Raw genomic sequence first — 20576 nt, forward strand, 5'->3', positions numbered from 1 at the left:
GTACTGGAGTTTCAGCTTCAGCATCATTCCTTCCAAAGAACACCCAAGGCTGATCTCCTTCAGAATGGACTGGTTGGATCTCCTTGCAGTCCAAGGGACTCTCAAGAGTCTTGTCCAACACCACAGTTCAAAAGCATCAATTCTTCGGTGCTCAGCTTTCTTCACAGTCCAACTCTCACATCCATACATGACCACTGGAAAAACCATAGCCTTGACTACTTTGTTGGCAAAGTAATGTCTCTGCTTTTGAATATGCTATCTAGGTTGGTCATAACTTTTCTTCCGAGGAGTAAGCGTCTTTTAATTTCATGGCTGCAGTCACCATCTGCAGTGATTTTCTATGTTTAGAAAAAATAAAAGATGAGGGAGCATAACAAGTAAGTGAGCTGGAAGATGGAGTAGCGGAAATCACTACCTCAGAACAGAATTTTTAAAAAAAGAATGTATAAAAAACAAGGTCCTAATATATAGTGCAAGGAACTATACTCAGTAGTCTGTGTAAACCATACTGAAAAAGAATATAGAAAATAATGTTTAAATGTGTATAACAGAGTTACTTTGCTGTGCAGCAGAGACTGGCACAACACTGTAAGTCAATTATACTTCAATAAAAAAAAGAAAAAGGAATGAAAAGAAATGAGGACAGTCACAGTGGCCTTGAGGTCTCATTTGTATTATAGAGATCCCAGAAGGAGAAGGGAAAGAGTCAGAAAACATTTGAAGATATTGTAGGTGAAAAATTCCCTAACATGAGAAAGGAAACACTGAAGTGAAGAAGTCACAGGGAGTCCCATACAGGACAATTCCAAGGAGGAACATGCCAAGATACATATTAATAAAATTGATAAAAATTACAGACAAGGAAAATATGTTGAAAGTAAAAAGAGAAAAGCAATAAATAACATAAAAGGGAATTCACAAGAGGTTATCAACTTATATATCACCAGAAACTCTACAGGTCAGAATGGAGTGGCATGATATAATTCAAGTGATGAAAAAGAAGAACTTACAACCAAGAATACTCTTATGCAGAAAGGCTCTCATTTTGATTCAGTGGAGAAATCAAAAGCTTTACAGAGAAGCCAAAACTAAGAGAATTCAGAACCACCAAACCAGCTTTCAACAAATGCTAAAGGAACTTCTCAAGGCAAGAAGAACACCAGTAACTTAAAGCAACCTTGAACATATATAGACTACTATATCAAAACCTCACAGAAACAGCAAACCAAAATCTACAGTAGATACACACACTCCCAAGAAATGTATCCCAACCACAACACTAAAGATAGTCATCAAACCACAAGAGAAGAAAACGAAAAAATAAGGGAAGAAATACATGTATGGCTGAGTCCCTTTGCTGTTCACCTAAAACTATCACAACATTGTTTGTTAACTGGCTATACTCCAATACAAAAAAGTTTTTTAAAAATCCAAGATAATTAAGAAAATGGCAATAGGAACATACATATGGATAGACACCTTAAACGGATTAAAGCCTCCAATCAAAAGACTGGTTGAATAGATGCAATAACAAGACCCATATTATGGTGTCTACAAGAGACCCACTTCAGACCTAGGGACACATACAGACTGAAAGCAAAGGGATAAAAAGATTTTCCATGCAAATAGTGAGTAAAAGAAAGTTAGAGTTTAAATCCATACAAACTTACCTCAGGAAACAAGAAAAAATGTCAAATTAAGAACCTAACCTTACACATAAAACAACTAAAAAAGAAGAAAAACCAAAACCTAAAGTTAGTAGAAGCAAAGAAATAATAAAGAACAGAAATAGAGACAGAAGAAACAACAGCAAAGATCAGTGAAACTAAAAACTGGTTCTTTGAAAAGATAAAATTTGATAAACTTCAGCCAGACTAATCAAGAAAAGAGGAAGAGAACTCAAATCAATACAATTAGAAATGAAAAAGGAGCATAACCAATACCACAGAAATACAAAGAAATCATAAGAAACCGCTACAAGCAACTATATGCCAATAAAATGGACAACATATAAGAAATGGACAAAGTTACAACCTTCCACACTAAACCAAGAAGAAACAGAAAATATAAACATACCAGTCACAAATACTGAAAATGAAACTGTGCTTAGAAAATTTGCAGCAAACACAAGTCTAGGACCAGATGGCTTCACAGTCAAATTCTACTAATATTACATATTTGGAGAAGCATTAACACCTATCCTTCTCAATCTTTTCCCAAAAAATTGCAGAGGAAGGAACACTCCTAAGTTGTGTGCTCACCATCTCCCTAATACCAAAATCATACAAAGATATTACAAAAAAGAAAATTATAGGACAGTATCACTGATGAACATAGATGCAAAAATATTCAACAAAATACTAGCAAACCAAATCCAACAACACATTAAAAGGATCATTCACCATGATCAAGTGGAATTTATCCAGAGATGCAAGAATTCTTCAATATGCACAAATCAATGTGATAACACCACATGAACAAAATGAAAAATCAAATCAATATGATTATCTCAGTAGATACTCAGAAAAAACTTCTAACAAAATTCAACAGTAGTTTTTTATAAAAACTCTCCAGAAAGTGAGCATACAGGGAACAAGTTGTTGCTGCTGTTTAGTCACCCAGTCATGTCTGACACTTTGCAACCCCATGTGCTACACCACACTAGGCCTCTCTGCTTCTCATCATCTCCCAAAGTTTGCCAAGTTCATGTCCATTTCATCAGTGCCATCCAGCCATCTCATCCTCTTGACACCCTCTTCTCCATCTGCTCTCATCTTTCCCTGCATCAGGAACTTTTCCAATGAGCCAGCTGTTTGCATCAGATGACCAAAATACTGGTGTTTCAGCTTCAGCATCAGTCCTTCCAACAAGTATTCAGGGTTTCCCTTAAGACTGACTGGTTTGATCTCCTTGCTGTCCAAGGGGCTCTCAGGAGTCTTATCCGGCACCACAATTCAAAGGCATCAATTCTTTGGACCTTCTGTCACAACTGTACATGATCACTGGGAAAACCATAGGGAACATATCTCAACATAATAAAGGCCATGTATGACAAACCCACAGTAAACATCATTCTCAACAGTGACAAATGGAAAGCATTTCTTCTAAGATCAGGAACAAGACGAGGGTGTCCATCTTGCCACTTTTATTAAACATAGTTTTGGAAGTCCTAGCCAAAACAATCATATAAGAAAAAGAAATGAAAGAAATCCAAATTGGAAAATAAGAATTAAAACTGTCACTGTTTGCAGATGACATGATACTATACATAGAAAATCCTAAAGATGTTATCAAAAAGCTACCAAAGCTCATCAATGAATTTGATGCAGTTGCAGGATACAGAATTTATGCATGGAAATGCCTTGTATTTCTATACACTAGCAATGAAAGATCAGAAAGAGAGATTAAGGAAACAATCCTATTTACCATCACATCAAAAAGAATAAAATACCTCAGAATAAACCTATTGAAGGACCTATGCTCAGAAAACTATAAGATACTGAAGAAAGAAATTAAAAGATGACACAAACAGATGGAGCACTATACCATGTACTTGGATTGGAAGGATCAGTGTCATCAAAATGACTATATTACCCCAGAGTAATCTATAGATTCAACTCCTGCCAAATTAGCAATAGCATTTTTCACAGAATTAGAACAAAAACATTTACAACTGTTTGGGAACACAAAATATCTCTAAAAATCAAAACAATATTGAGAAAGATAGAGCTGAGGGAATACGGCTTCTTGACTTCAGATTAAACTAGAAAGCTACAATAATCAAGACATATGGTACTAGCACAAAAATAGAAATATAGATCAGTGAAACAGAATAGAAAGTCCATAGATACACCCATGCACCTATGGTCAACTAATCTATGACAAAGGAGGCAAGAAAATCCACTGGAGAAGAGTCTCTTCAATAAGTGGTGCTGTCCAATGGAAAACTGGACAGCTACATGCAAAACAATGAAATTAGAACATTCTCTAACACTATATAAAAAAAGAAATTAAAAAAGGATTAAAGACCTAAATATAAGACTGGATATCATAAATCTCTTAGGGAAAACATAGGCAGAGCACTCTTTGACATGTTGCAGACAGATTTTTTGATCCACCTCCCAGAGGAATGAAAATAAAAACCAAAATAAATGAATAGGACCCAATTAAACTTAAAAGTTTTTGCACAGTGAAGCAAACCTTAAAATGAAAAGACAACCCCACAGAATGGATTAAATATTTTCAAAAGAAACAACTGACCAAGGATTAATCTCAGAAATATATAAACAACTCATGCAGCTCAATACAAAAAAAAATTTTTTTAATTGAGCAAAAGATCTAAAGACATTTCTCCAAAGAAGTCCTACAGATGACCAAAAATTACATGAAAAGATGTTTAACATCTGTAATTATTAGATAAATTCAAGTCAAACTACCATGAGGTATCACCTCACATAAGTCAGAATGTCATCATCAAAAAAAAAAAATCTACAAACAATAAATGCTAAATAGAGTGTGGAGAAAAGGGGAACCCTCCTACCCTGTTGGTGGGAATGTAAATTGGTATAGCCAGTATGCAGAACAGTATCAGTTCAGTTCAGTCACTCAGTCGTGTCTGACTCTGCAACCCGATGAACCGCAGCACGCCAGGCCTCCCTGGCCATCACTAACTCTCGGAGTCCACCCAAATCCATGTCCATTGAGTCAGTGATGCCATCCAATCCTCTCATCCTCTGTTGTCCCCTTCTCCTCCTGCCCTCAATCTTTCCCAGCATCAGGATCTTTGCAAATGAGTCAGCTCTTCACATCATATGCCCAAAGTATTGGAGTTTCAGCTTTAACATCAGTCCTCCCAATGAACACCAAGGACTAATCTCCTTTAGGATGGACTGGTTGGATCTCCTTGCAGTCCAAGGGACTCTTGAGAGTCTTCTCCAATACCACAGTTCAAAAGCATCAATTCTTTGGCACTCAGCTTTCTTTATAGTCTAGCTCTCACATCCATACATGACCACTGGAAAAACCATAGCCTTGACTAGACGTACCTTTGTTGACAAAGGGATGTCTCTGCTTTTTAATATGCTGTCTAGGTTGGTCATAACTTTCCTTCCAAGGAAAACAGTATAGAGGTTCCTTTAAAAACCTGAAAATAGTAATCAGTTCTGTCACTCAGTCGTATCCAACTCTTTGTGACCCCATGGACTGCAGCATGCCAGGCTTCCCTGTCCATCACCAATGTGATCCAGCAATCACACTCAGGAGCATATAATCCAAGAAAACTGTAGTTCAAAAAATAACTGCATCCCAGTGTTCATTGTAGCCAGGACGTGGTAGGAACCAAAATATCCATTGATGGAGAAATGGATAAAGAAGATTTGGTACATATGTATAATGGGATATTAATCACGAAAAAGAATGAAATAATGCCATTTGCAGCAACGTGGATGGACCTAGAGATTGTCAAACTGAGTGAAGTAAATCAGACAGAGAAAGACAAATATTGTAGGATATTGCTTATATGTGGAATCTAGAAATAGAAAATAGTACAAGTGGACTTATTTTTAAAAAAAATAGAAATAGTCACAAATGTAGAAAACACATTTATGTTTGCCAAGGGGGAAAGGTGAGGGAAGGATAAATTGGGATATCTGGATTAATACCTACATACTACTATATATAATGTAGATAACTTGTAATGCTGCTGCTGCTGCTAAATCACTTCAGTCATGTCCGACTCTGTGCAACCCCATAGACAGCAGCCCACCAGGCTCCACCGTCCCTGGGATTCTCCAGGCAAGAACACTGGAGTGGGTTGCGATTTCCTACTGTATAACACAGGGAACTCTACTCCATACTCTTCAACGTCTTACATGGGGAAATAATCCACAAAATAGTGAATATATGTATAACTGATTCATCTTTCTGTACAGCAGCAAGAAACTAACACAACCTTGTAAATCAACTACACTCCAGTGAAAATTAATTTTCAAAAGGTAAATAATACCCCCCCACCAAAAAGAGATCAATTAAGCCACCTAGAGTAATATTTATATTACATAATACTCAATTTTTTATAATCCATCTCGCCATTTTTAAAGCATAATTTGGTATGAAAATCATAAAAGCCATACTGTTGTTGAACTCATAGAAGCATCTCTCTCTACCATTTATTGTTACTGTTGTTCAGTCGCTAACTCACGTCCCACTCTTTGAGACCCCATAGACTTCAGGGTGCCAGGCTTCCCTATCCTTCACTATTTCCCAGAGTTTGCTCAGACTCATACCCTTTGAGTCAGTGATGCTATCCAACCATCTCATCCTTTGACCCTCCTCCTCCTGCCAGTATCAGGGTGTTTTTCAATGAGTCAGCTCTTAGCATCAGGTGGTTCTAAGAAATATTCAGAGTTCATTTCCATCAGGATTGACTGATTTGATTTCCTTGCAGTCCAGGGGACTCTCAAGAGGGTTATCCAGCACCACAATTCAAAAGTATCAATTCTTCAACAGTTGGCCTTCTTTATGATCCAACTCTCATATCTGTACAGGATTACTGGAAAAACCACACCTTTGACTATATGGACCTTGTTGGCAATGATGTCTCTGCTTTTCAATATGTTGTCTAGGTTTGTGATAGCTTTTCTTCCAAGTAGTAAGTATCTTTTAATTTGATGACTGCAGTCACTGCCCACAGTAATTTTGGAGCCCAAGAAAAGAAAATATGTCATTGTTCCCACTTTTTCCCCTTCTATTTGCAATGAAGTAATGGGACCAGATGTTGTGATCTTTCTTTTTTGAATGTTGATTTTTAAGCCAACTTCTTCACTATCAACTTTCACCCTCTTCAACAGTCTCTTTCTTTTTCACTTTCTGCATTAGAGTGGTATCATCTGCACATCTGAGGTTGTTGATATTTCTCCCTGCAATCTTGATTCCAGCTTGTCCTTCATCTAGCCCTGCATTTCTCATGATGTACACTGCATATAAGTTAAATAAGCAGGGTGACAATATACAGCTTTATTGCACTTCTTTTCTAATTTTAAATCAGTCTGTTGTTTCGTGTTTGGTTCTGACTGTTGCTTCTTGACCTGCACACAGGTTTCTCAGGACACAGGTAAAGTGGTCTGGTATTCTCATCTCTAAGAATTTTCCACAGTTTGTTGTGATCCACACAGTTGAAGGCTTTAGCATAGTCAATGAAGCAGAAGCAGATGTTTTTCTGAAATTCTCTTGGTTTCTTTATGATCCAGTGAAAGTTGGCAATTTGATCTCTGTTTCCTCTGCCTTTTCTAAGTCAAACTTGTACACCTAGAAGTTCTTGGTTCACATACTATTGAAGCCTGCTTGAAAGATTTTGAGCATCACCTTGCTAGTATATGAAATGAGCCCAATAGTATGGTAGTTTGAACATTTTTTTTTTTCATTTCCCTTCTTTGGGATTGGAATGAAAACTGACCTTTTCCAATTCTTTGGCCACTGCTGAGTTTTCCAAATTTACTGACATACTGAGTGCAGCACTTTAACAGCATCACCTTTTGGGATTTGAAATAGCTTGCTGGAATTCCATCATCTCCACTAGCTTTGTTTGCAGTAATGCTTCCTAAGGCCCACTTGACTTCACACTTCAGGATGTCTGGCTCTGTGTGAGTGACCACACCATCATGGTTTATCACCAGATAACCATGATGACCTTAAAGGTCATTAAGACCTTTCTTATATAGTTCTGTGTATTCTTGCCACCTCTTCTTAATCTCTTTTGCTCTGTTAGGTGATTACTGTTTCTGTCCTTTATCATGCCCATCCTTGCATGAAATATCCCCTTGATATCACCAATTTTCTTGAAGAGATCTCTAGTCTTTTTCATTCTGTTGTTTTCTTCTATTTCTTTGCATTGTTCATGTAAGAAGGCTTTCTCATCTCTCCTTGCTATTCTTTGGAACTCTGCATTCAGCTGGGTATATCTTTCCCTTTCTCACTTGCCTTTTGTTTCTCTTCTTTTCTCAGCTATTGTAAAACCTCCTCAGACAATCACTTTGCCTTCTTGCATTTCTTTTTCTTTTCAGTGCTTTTGGTCACCACCTCCTGTATAGTTATGAACCTCCATCCATAGTTCTTCAGGGATTCTCTCTACCAGATCTAATCCTTTGTATCTATTTGTCACCTCTACCATATAATAAGGGATTTGAGTTAGGTCATTCCTGAATGGCCTAGTGATTTTCCCTACTTTCTTCAATCTAAGCCTGACTTTTGCAGTAAGGAGTTCATGATCTGAGCCACAGTCAGCTCCCATTCTTGTTTTTGCTACTGTATAGAGCTTCCTCCTGTTAATCACATGAAATATAAACCCTATGTTTTTGAGGAATAGTCAGTAAAAAATGCTTTTTAAAAATAATGAGTACTTAAATTTTTTTTTAATTAACTCCTAAGGGACATTATCCTATTTCTTAAGAAAAAAAATTTTAATATAAAGTAGGAGAGTAGGTTCATACTTTGGATTTTCCATTGCTTATGTTACGGTCACATTAATACAAATGTCTTAGTGCCAAGATCAGTTGTTCAACATTGTGGGAGCATTTTTGACTATATGTTGTAGAACTGGTTCCATAGTGTATGAAACTGTCACTTAGACTGTATTCTCTTCATAAGTCTATAAAATTACCATACATTTTATTAACAGATGTGTAATTATTAGTTTCTCTTGTCTGTGGCAAAGTTGTAGTGTTTCTTGTTCATATAGTTATTAATTCTGCTTTACAAGAAATAAATTTTGCCCTGATCTATTAGGCCATTGGTTTGTCCACAATGTATTCAAACTTTATTATTATAGAGTCCATCAGGTACTGATTTCCATTGATAATCAACAGATATTTCATTGAAATAATTTTTCTGTGATTTACTTGATGATTTTTTATAAACTGCCCTCTATGAGCACCATAATGCTTCTTCATTACTAGATATGACCATTATACTATGTACTAAAAGTCATAAAACATATTCTATTGAGAATATCATCAAGATACTCAGAATGGGAGAACAAAATGGAAAAAAAGAGAAAATATAGTAGTAAAATTCTCCTGTTTATTTCTAGTATTATTTGGTGAGAATTCTGCAGTAGAGTACAGAAGATAAGTACTAGAATATGTTCTCATTACATGCCTAATTTTTGCCTTTGTTTTTTATATTTTCCTTCTCATCTTTCACCAATTTAACATGTATTAAAGACCTAGAACTATAGCTTTGTCAAAAAGTATTTCTTTTCTTCTGTTGCATTTTTTTAATTAAGGTGAAACTCACATGACATAAAACCAACCATTTTAAAGTTTACAGTTCAATGACATTCAGCATTTTCACAGTGTTATGCAATCATCACTGCTATCTAGTTCCAAAACAAGAAAAATCATTTATATAATTTAACATACATAAAAATCTACCAGTGTATAACGGTATAAATATTTACTACCATACATGAAATTTCCTTATTAACAATAGAAAGTTGCATTATCTTGATTTTAAAGATAAGAAAATAAAGTTTAGGTAGCTTATGCAATTTATGTAGAAGATCATACACATTATGTGTTGCTTAGACAAGATGTCTATTTCCAAAAGCCATAGCCATTCCTCTGTGGTAACATACCTTCCAGCTCACCTTTTATTAGTGAATGAATTTCTAAGGCTTCCCAGCATTTCTGTGTGCCAGCATCCAGTATGCTGTTATTCTAGTGTGATATCTTGTATGCTGTTATTCTAGCAGCATGCTGTTATTCTAGTGTGCTATTTCAGAGGGAAAAAAACTGTATACTTGAGAATTTGCATAATGTAGGCTCCTAACAAATGTTTAAATATTTTCTTGAGATTAACAGATGTGTTGACTATTCCTAATTATATTTAGCAGCTATCATGTGAGAGAAACTGTTTTATTTTGGGTATTGTTTACCTTTTATTTGCCTTTCAGATATGCTGCTTCCGTAAAGGATGGCTCCCAGTATTTTGTGCTCCTAATTGTGACAGATGGTGTTATCTCAGATATGGCTCAAACTAAGGAGTCCATAGTTAATGTAAGTAGGAGTCATTCTGTCTTGGGCTGGCTAAATGAAAGCATGGTGCTACTTAGGTTAATTAACTGAAGTCTTCTTAGTTGACTTAACTGTGAAACAAAATGCCCATGCCTTTGCAGCCAGTGCATTATCTAGACAACTCTTTTATAAATAAAAATAAATAATATCATCAACTTCATGTGCATGAGTGTGTTTATTAGTTTAATGTATATAGTCTTATAATTTGTACAGAATATTTATTAATATTTGCATTTCAGTTACAGGAGAACTGTGCTAATTTCTATGTTTATAGAACTGGGTGGGGACTAGTTTCTAATTATGTGCTACATTTATGATTAATTGATTGTCTTCTTTATTAGACTATAATCTATAAAATCTATATTTATTAGATTGCAATCTATAAAATTATATCTGGTTTTACTTACCTTTCTATATTCAAGTTGAGCAGTATTTGACACAAAGTAGACATTAGTAAAAATGGTTGTATGAAAGATTGTTTATCATATTTCATAATTATTAATGGCATATTAATGACATAATTATTACTAGCATATAATTAGCTGTTTGTGTGAGAAAAACTAGTTACATGTGGGAAAAATCAAATTTCTATAGACATATACTTAGCAAAACCAAACACAAAATGAAAGAGAGGTAAAAGCTTGCGCATTATGTGGCACACTATCTTGCATAATATGTGGGAGCCTGGATGGAAAGGAAGTTTGGGAAAGAATGGATATATGTATATGTATGGCTGAGTCCCTTCACTGTTCACCTGAAACCATTGTTAGTTGGCTATATTGGGCTTCCCTGGTGGCTCAGATGGTAAAGAATCTACCCACAATGCAAGAGATCTTGGTTTGATCCCTGGGTCAAGAAGATCCTCTGGAGAAGAGAATGGCAATCCACTCCAGGATTCTTGCTTGGAGAATTCCATGGATAGAAGAGCCTGGCGGTCTACAGTCCATGGGATCGCAAAGAGTCAGACATGACTGAGCAACTAACTTTCACTTTCACTCCTATACAAAAGAAAAAGTTAAAAAAAAAAACTTGAAAGGTGTTTCTCCAAAGAAGATACACAAATGATCAACAAGCTAAAAGAGCCTCAACATCACTAATATTTGGAAAATGCAAACCCAAACCCCAGTTAGGTATCACTTCACACGTGTTATGGCGGCCAATATTAAAATTTTTAAAAAACTTAAAATAAAAAATAAACTAATAGGACATGTACTGAAGAACAATTATTCATATTTCAACGACCTGATGATGTGGTTGCTATATTGTTCCATCTTTCTGCTGGTGGATCTCATAGTCTTAGCATAAAATTATTTAATCATACTAATAATAACTTTCTATAATTATCATTGTAGTCACACATTTACTATAAAAATTGCTTTTCCTAACCATAACTATAAATGAGATAGAGTACTACTTTTTCTTCCCAGGTGACCCTATTGGTAAAGAACCTGCATGCCGATGCAAGAATGGCATGGGTTCAATCCCTAAGTTGGGAAGATCCTCTAGAAGAGGGCACTGGCAACCCACTCCAGTATTCTTGCCTGGAGAATCCCACGGACAGAGAAGGCCGGCAGGCTACCGTCCATAGGGTTGCACAGAGTCAAACACAACTGAAGCAACTTAGCATGCATGCATGCACTACTTTTTCACAAATATGGTATCTTTTTTCACCTTTCAGTAACAAAAAGATCTTCAAATAGAGAGAGAACATGAAAAAAGAGACTAAAGATACCCAGAGTCAGCTTAGGAAGATTTTGCCTGAAAATAGCAAGTGTAAGCAAATACTCAGTTTTTTAAAAAAAATAATATTATCCAAGACTGGTCATTCCTGAAGAAAATCCAAGTGAATTAGCATATGTATGGAGTTCAGAAAGGATAAGAGTGGAGTCAAGTATATTATTCTGTGTTAATATTAAATATGTCCAAAAGTATTTTAATGAACTTCTGTGAAAAAGTGTCAATACTTAGGATATTATTTTCTTCCTAATTCTTAGTTGTTTTCCTAATTCAGTTTCTTAATTGTGAACAAATTCTGTATTCTCTTTGAAGGCTTCAAAACTTCCAATGTCAATAATTATAGTAGGTGTTGGACCAGCAGAATTTGATGGTGAGTAATAAAATTTCAATAGCGTTAATTGGGAATTTATTAACTGTAACTCATCATGTACTTACATATCTATCACTCTTTTTTTTGCATATAGGGATATGAGTGTGCATGTGGATTTGTATACTATGTCCATGTACATACAGACATAGATATCACATGATAGCGTCTACTGAAGTGAGCAAATTAAAAGAATGTCTTCTGAGTAGTTCATTATCTCTCTAGTATAGGTTAATTCAACCATGTAGTTTTCTGTTTTATTATAGATGAATTGTACCTCAAAATATTCCTTAATATTGAGTGATAAATTGAGTTTTTGTTCCTAAGGCAAAACACACTCTGGGTTCCCTAAAAACTTTTAAGGGTGAGCCCTAAATAAATAAACCACTATGTTGTGAAGCATGATAATGGATTTTCAGACCTTGGCTAGTTGATAGACATTATCTTTAGAAATATTTATGTTCTGTCATATGAAAGACTAAAGTAAAATGAAAATGGATATGACTATCTGAAACTTAATAAGACTATATAATTATGCTAAATTCACGTATTGGGTAGTTTTCTGTTTCTGTTGGCTCAAGCCATCTTCAAATGCCAATTAGTGATGGGTGTTCATGTAACTAGTAATCTGGGTAAACTCTAAAGTTAGTCTGTTTCTTGTCACCTGATGGATTCCTTTAAGAGAACTCTATGCTAGATAGCAACTGTATAACCACATAATATTCACCTGATTCATGTGTTTTTACATTGATAATGAGAGTATTTAGCTTGGAACTTTAGAAATTAGAATAATTTAAAAATATTTGAAACAACTCTTGGTATGTTACAGGTTAATTTAGGCACATAGGTGACTAATCATAATATGATCATCACTAAGATGATTCTTGCTTAACCACCAGTGCCTCCCCAGTACGGACAGTATAGATCTGTCAGTCTCAGGCAAAACAACACAGCAGTTACATTGCTGATCTTGGAGATTCTTTCCTTTGATCCCATACTTGGCTGGTCACACTTTGCATCGTTATACTCTTCCAGTTTCTAAAGCAAAATCAGTTTAGCCCTGCCTGCTGTTGCTCCTGCTAATATTTTCTCTGTCTCTGAATATTTACATCTGTTTTCATTGTCCATCAGGCATGAATCTGAGCTACCTTTCTGGAGTCAGGAAAACCAAGACACATCTTTCTTGTTAATACTTTGTGTACTTGATCATCTGCATTGAGCAGTGATAGGCTACAATTCACAAACTTTACCAATTGCTAGGTTAAAGTAATTTATAATTTCCTTTTCAGTTACTAATTTGCTTTTGCCTCTCAGTTATGCAGTTTTCACTGGGTACATCCCACGCCTCCCAGAGTCCTGTGGAAGACCATTGTTAGGTGTAAGACCTCAGTCATTTGTTCCTCAACCTCCCACACATAATGTGTGAATACAGAGCAACTGACATTTCCTGGTGAATATTTCTGGTCATAGATTTCTATTCAAAGCAGCAGGCACAGCTATTTGGGTACTATCCTCATACAATAGCCACACTTATTTATTTTCCTCAATTCTTTTGTTCCCCATGAATTATTTATCAGAGTTTTGAGGTATGAAAATTCATTATTTCCCCCTCTGACTTCTTGAACTAACAAAAAAAATATGCAAGAGTCACTCAAATAGAAATCAAAATGTAAGTTTTATTAATAGTAGTTCAGAATTAGAGAATCTGAGTTACCCTGTGCACAAACTCAGATTTCTTGTTTCTTTTCTGCTCCAAAATTAAATGACCTCACCTTTATCTCAAGGCCTCCTCTGGACAGCAGAGCCTTGCCTATTTCTCATGCCACAGGGAGAAATTGCCTTCAACCTGAGGATAGAATACTCCAAAAAGAGATTCAAGGTCAGTTCCATCTCCCAATCTTAGTTATCCTATGAATCACTCTTCTCAAGAGGAAGAGTGAGTGAAGATTATAGACATAAGGAAGTTGCCTGCCCATAGAATTCTGTCCTGGGAATTAAAGTGAAATTTTCCTCTGGCAAGCCTACAAACAGGGAATTAGGGTCCTGAAACAGCTGATTTTTGTTTTCACCCTGATGGAAGAAAATTTCTGAGTTACATTCAAGTTGGTATTATCTTATCAGAGGAGCCTTTTTCTAGGCACTTCCAAATCTACCACAAGTAAGTTTATATAGTATGCATATAAATTAGTAGGAAAAGACTGAAGTAAAACTTGAATATTTTCTCAGTTAACTACATAAATCCAACATCTACATGTATTTCAACCAAGAGGTTTACATAGGCAAGAAATACAACATATTGCCATCTATTCTTTGAAAGTAGAAGAAATATAAATTAACTGTTAGATTAATGAGTAATGTCTTATTTCTGAATTTAAATATCTTATTTCTAAATTTCAATGAGAATAATTTAAAACTTTCTGTATACTTTTTCAAAGCAGAATTTCTTTGCCCTTAAAATGCAACAAGTCAATGTAGTATCCATATAATTGCCTTGATCCAAGTTTAGGAGAGGGGGGAAAATATAAGGGGTTCTAACATCATTTTGTCTCCCAAGGCTAGAAAGAAATACAGGTCTGTTTCTTACACATCTTTTTTCCAAAGAGGGGATCAGGTGGGGAACTGGGACTTAACGATTTCAGGCTCCTTAAGGACCAGATGATCTGAAAAATTGAAGGGTGAACATTTCCCTTCCACCACTTACATGTCATTTCTTTTCTTCTTGCTCTCAAATGTGTAGTTCCCAATTCTGCTACCTGCAGCCTTTTAACCCAAAGGACATACTGAAAAGTGGTTGATATTTTTATTCTAATACATTCTAATACATTATTCTAATACATTATTGCCTGAATAACTGCCATTTTCTTTAACTGAAATGAAACACTCGCAAAGACCAATGGAGATTGTAGAGGACTGTGGAAGGTGAGGCCCAGAACATCATCTAATTTTTGTTTTCTATTTTTGAGTGAGTGTAGGGTAATCATTATGAGTTATTAGCAAATTAGATAATATAGGAGAAAATTCTCTGATTGATGACATGTCACCATCAATGTTCATTTATGTCTCAAAGCAATATGAAAATTTTGAAAACAAACCTAGAAGAAAAAAGAAATTAATTATTGAAAATATTTGAGTATATTGAATTTTCCTATTTAGATCCCTATAAATAGGAAAGGAAAAAAAGTTTTTTTGTATTTTAAATAATTTAATTGCCTTGTTAATGGAAATTTATATAATTTACTAAATATTGACATATATTATATATCTAAGCAGATTACTAGATGATGGTTCACTATCAATTATGTGTACTGGCAATGTTTCACCCCAGATATTTATTCCTGAAAATATGTAGAAAAGTAAAACTTAAAAAACATGTTGTTAAAAAAAAAAAAGCATAACAATATAAAGACCAGTTTGATGGTTGCCAGAGGCTTGCCAGGGTTGGAGGTGGGTGAAACAGGTGAAGGAAGTCAAAAGGCACAAACTTCTAGTTATAAAATAAGTAAGTCATGGGGAAGTAATATACAGTGTGGTGAGTATAATTAATACCATGTTGCATATATGAAGGCGGCCAAGAGAATAGACCTTAAAGTTTTTATCAAAAGAAAAAGAATTTATAATCATGTGTGGTCAGTTAGACTCATTATGGTGATCATTTCACAGTATACACAAATAGTGAATCATTGCATTTTACTGCTAAAAATAATATAATGTTATTTTTCAGTTATACCTCAATCAAAAAAAAAATAGGAAAAACAGTAAAATATCTTTAACTGAAATGCATTATCCAAGCACTGAAGAAAACAGTGAAAGGGTGAGGACTGTTTTTAGAGGGCAAAAAGCAAACAGTTGCAAATGGCTCTCTGGAGTCTGGTGAATATCATGTGTGTACAAAATGAGTTATTAGTAAGAGAATTATACTTTAAGTACAAATTAGCATTCCTCATGTAATTAGTTATTTACAGAACTCTCACCAAAAAACATTAAACTCTGGAAAATGTTCTCAATTGCAGCATAACACTACTGTATACCATCAATCCTGTTATATCACAGCATTCCCAAATAACAGTTGACCTATGTAATATCAATATTATTTTTAACCAATGAAAAAAATCATACCTCAGAAAAATTATGATTTATCCAGTCACTAAAAGATGCCTTTTGTTTTTTTTTAATTTTATTTTATTTTTAAACTTTACATAATTGTATTAGTTTTGCCAAATATCAAAATGAATCCACCACAGATATACATGTGTTCCCCATCCTGAACCCTCAAATCTATTCACAAAAAGATTACAGACAATATGATTGCATAGTTTGTTGTAATTTCAAAGAGAATAAAGTTCAAATTATTATTGGAAATTCTATAATGATTAGTACCAAGTTTCTTAAGTCAGAAAAAAACCATTAAAACTGAATGAATTAGCCTCATTTGATGAATCCATTATGTAAGCATGTAACCCAGAGTTGAGAATTTTTAGGATGGGAGATGTACCTAAAGACTTCTACACTGTATAGGCTGTCCTCACTTTTCAAAGCATCACATGAGGTCTTCGCTTGCTTTCTGCATTTGTAAAATTGTCATTCAATTAAGTTTTGGGGAAGAAATCGCTGAGGAGATGAAAGGATCAGCAAGCTTTCTGCCTTTACATAGGACATATTGTTACTTCATACATCTTGATTTCCTTATTGCCTACATTGTTAGAGTATAATGGCTAAAATGCATTAGATAAATTATCCTATTTTATTTTCAAGCAATGGTTGAATTGGATGGAGATGATGTAAGAGTTTCCTCCAGAGGAAAATATGCTGAAAGAGACATTGTGCAGGTAAGACATTTGATGAAAATTATTTATTTTGTTCATTATAAAGAGTCCATGTCAGTTCTGATTTATAAATGAACAGCTTAAATTGAAATCAAACCTCAGGTTCTGTTTAATTTAGGCAGATGATTATGAGATGCATGTTAAGTAACAGGGCCTAAAATAAGCACCCAATTACTTTCCCCTGTACTTCATGTTCACCACATATAAAACAGAATTGTTAATAAGTATCTTTTCTTACTTTATTATTATCAGAAAAGATCATTGAAGTCTTTAGTAAAATTAAAATTCAGAAACACAACAAACTTTTAATGATGCTTATTTATTATTTAGTCCTCAATAAAGATTAAAAATATTTTAAGATAGCTGATACATATGAAGCCTAGCTAAACTTAGTAGAAACAAACCAAAAATGTAAAATTTTTTATTTGTCTCATAGATTATTGCTAGAAAAGTAGAAAAATAGATCTTAGAATTATATATAAATACAAAAATTATATAAAGAATATGTATTAATATAGCAATATATAATAACAATAATTTGTATAACAATATAATAAAATATAGCATAATAGTAGATTATATGTTTCTTTATAAATATACATATATACACATGATTCATAATTCTGTTAGAATCAAGAAAAATACTTAACTGAAGTCTGTTCTGGGAGGGAATAGAAAGAAAAGAATCAGTTTAACCAAATTTTAACCAATACAGTAAGTTTATGATTGAAGCAATGGAGTTAAATCAATTAAACTTCTGCATACTTTAGAGTGTTTATATCTTTTAGGATGTCAGAAACAAAAAAGACTGTGAAGTACACCTTTTAAATAGGAAATGGAAGTCCCTGTTACAATTTGAGCTCATGATTTAAGTTTTGAAAGTGCAAATAATGGAATTCAATATTATCTCCTAAATAATAACATATATTCACCCATAATATAGTCATTAACAAAATCTATTTGGAATCTAATAGAATTTGGTTCAAATCCTGGATTCTCCTCCGTGATAACCTGGACGAGCTTTCTAAATTTCAGTGTTCTGGCATTGTTGTAAAGATTTAATCATTAATGTATATAAAATACATTACTTAACACTCAATAAAATGCAACAAAAATAATTTTTAAAATTAGGGAAAATAATATAAAATAATCCATGAATATAATAAAAAAGATTAATCTTGACAAAGACAAATGCATTGTTCTTTATCAGTCAGCAAAGTTGTTTTACGATAGAAACATCTGTATAACAATTTTTTAAGGAAACAATTAAATATGATTTAAACTTTTAACCTAATGTTCACATTAGGTTAAAAAGCACACACACGTGAATAATTTGTTTAAAAGCATTTGGCAAAGGGAACATGGTGATATGGTAATCTATTTAAGAATCCCACAATGTTTTGTTTTTATAATTAGACACTTTATTCACCTTAACCTGGTTAGCATAATTATAGATCCAGGTAACTGCACTTTTTTTTAAAAGTCTCTCCATAATATTTCGTTCACAATTTCCTTAAAATCAAATTACTGCAAGGAAGTATAAATTTGAAGTCCCTTAAAATGTGTTATGTTGCTGTTTTAATGCATTTTTACAAAATTAAAAGAGGCAACTTCATCTTTCATAGTATCATCTAAATGATGCTTAAAGGAAATTGGCATTACTCTCTCCCTTATAAGGTAGCTGCCTCCCAGGTGGCGCTAGTGGTAAAATATCTGCATGCCAACACAGGAGACACAAGAGATGTAGGTTCGATCCCTGGGTGGGGCAATCCCCTGGGGGAGGAAATGGCAACCCACTCCAGTATTCTTGCCTGGAAAATTCCATGGACAGAAGAGCCCACAGGCTACAGTCCATGGGGTGCAAAGAGTCAGACACAACTGAGCACACACACACAGTAGAGGGTGGTTAAGATTGCTCATATCTTTAAGATTTCCTTTAAGATGACTAATATATTACGTTAGTGACAACCAAGTTTTTTAGTTATTTCATTTATGAAACAAAAGTTCCCTTGATCATGAAAGTCTTTTGTCTCTAATTGGATTTGCTACATTGGACAGAATATTGAGATAGGATTCAGGTCTATGAAATTAAAATGTTGTCATTCTGATCTTGAACAAGTCAATAAATTTCCCTTGAGCTTTTCTTTCATTATCTCCAGACTCCATCTTTCTCTCTCTCTCTCTCTCTCTCTCTCTATATATATATATATATAAAATGCATAAATGCATTACAACAGCAACACAACACATTTTTAAGGACTTTAATTTTCTCATTAAAAGTCAGAATCTTGAGACTAATATATCATCATAAAGTGACACTGAGGTCACCAAAGATTTTGAAGACACCTGATGATATATAGCTAAAGACTCAAGGAATTGACTCAAGCTATTCTACCATATAAAGCTGAACTGAAAAAGTCATGAGATGGTACAGATACTGAACAGGATCTTCCCAGAGAATTAGTAGCCTCCTGAGTGACAATGGCATCTTGACTTACATGTCTATATTTATTTAAAGATATTTGATGAATCCTTTTCTAATCTTATGGAAAAGTTCCTAAATGCTGATTATCTTTTAAAAATAGTTTGCAGGGTAATCATTTACATATCACATTGTATTCAAGAAGAATTAGCATTTTTTCTCTCACCTTAATTAAAATCTCAGAACATTGCACAATTACAGGTTTCCTGGTTCTACCATTCACTAAAACATTTTTAAATGAGTTATTTTTAAGAATAGAAATATTCTTGAATATTTATAATATTGAGGTTGCAGAGACACACCAAGAATAATATTGTCAATCTTCCTACCATCAGAAAATACCTAAGTCATCATAATCAATGCTGTAAACACTGGTGGTTAAAATAATGTCAGAAAATAAGATCTATTTAGGCTGTCTTAACTTTTTGCTACTTTCAATTTCTTACACATTGCTAATCAAGTTAACACACTCCAAATGATATCCCAAATTTCTTAAGTGGACAAACAAAAGCCTAACTGTAAATGGTAGAAGGTAGCTGAGTTCCACAGAAAGTTGGGAGTGGTAGATGGGATTTTTATTATTATGTCAAATATTAAGTGGCATCCAACTTCTCCATTGCTGTTGCTGTTCAGTCACTCAGTCATATCAGACTTTTTGTGACCCCATGGACCGCAGTACACCAGGCTTCCCTGTTCTTCACTATCTCCCAGAGACTTCTCAAACTCATGTCCGTTAAGTGGATGCTGCCATCCAACATCTCATCCTCTGTCATCACCTTCTCCTTCTGCCTCCTATCTTTCCCAGCATCAGGGTCTTTTCCAATGATTGGCTCTTTGATTCAGGTGGCCAATGCATTGGAGCTTCAGCATAAGTCCTTCCAATGAATATTCAGGGTGGATTTCCTTTAGGATTGACTGGTTTGATCTCTTTGCTATCCAAGGGACTCTCAAGAGTCTACTCTAGCACAACAGTTTGAAAGCATCAGTTTTTCGGCGCTCAGCCTTCTTTATGGTCCAACTCTCACATCCATACATGACTACTGGAAAAACCATAGCTTTGACTCTATGGAACTTTGTTGGCAAAGCATATCTCTGCT

At 34.5% G+C, this 20576-nt stretch overlaps 1 protein-coding gene across 2 annotated transcripts in view; it reads left to right on the top strand.

Annotated features, from left to right (window-relative positions):
- CPNE8 (copine VIII) overlaps nucleotides 1-20576 on the top strand; it is a 274643-nt gene that overhangs the window by 244503 nt on the left and 9564 nt on the right. For both annotated transcript variants that reach the window (XM_010841510.1, XM_010841509.1), the window contains exons 17-19: nucleotides 9950-10052; nucleotides 12120-12177; nucleotides 16927-17000. In XM_010841510.1, coding sequence (XP_010839812.1) covers nucleotides 9950-10052; nucleotides 12120-12177; nucleotides 16927-17000 — 235 coding nt within the window. The remainder of the gene's footprint in view (nucleotides 1-9949; nucleotides 10053-12119; nucleotides 12178-16926; nucleotides 17001-20576) is intronic.

The sequence above is a fragment of the Bison bison genome, unplaced genomic scaffold (assembly GCF_000754665.1).
Source record: "Bison bison bison isolate TAMUID 2011002044 unplaced genomic scaffold, Bison_UMD1.0 scf7180017864163, whole genome shotgun sequence".
Taxonomy (NCBI): Eukaryota; Metazoa; Chordata; class Mammalia; order Artiodactyla; family Bovidae; genus Bison; species Bison bison.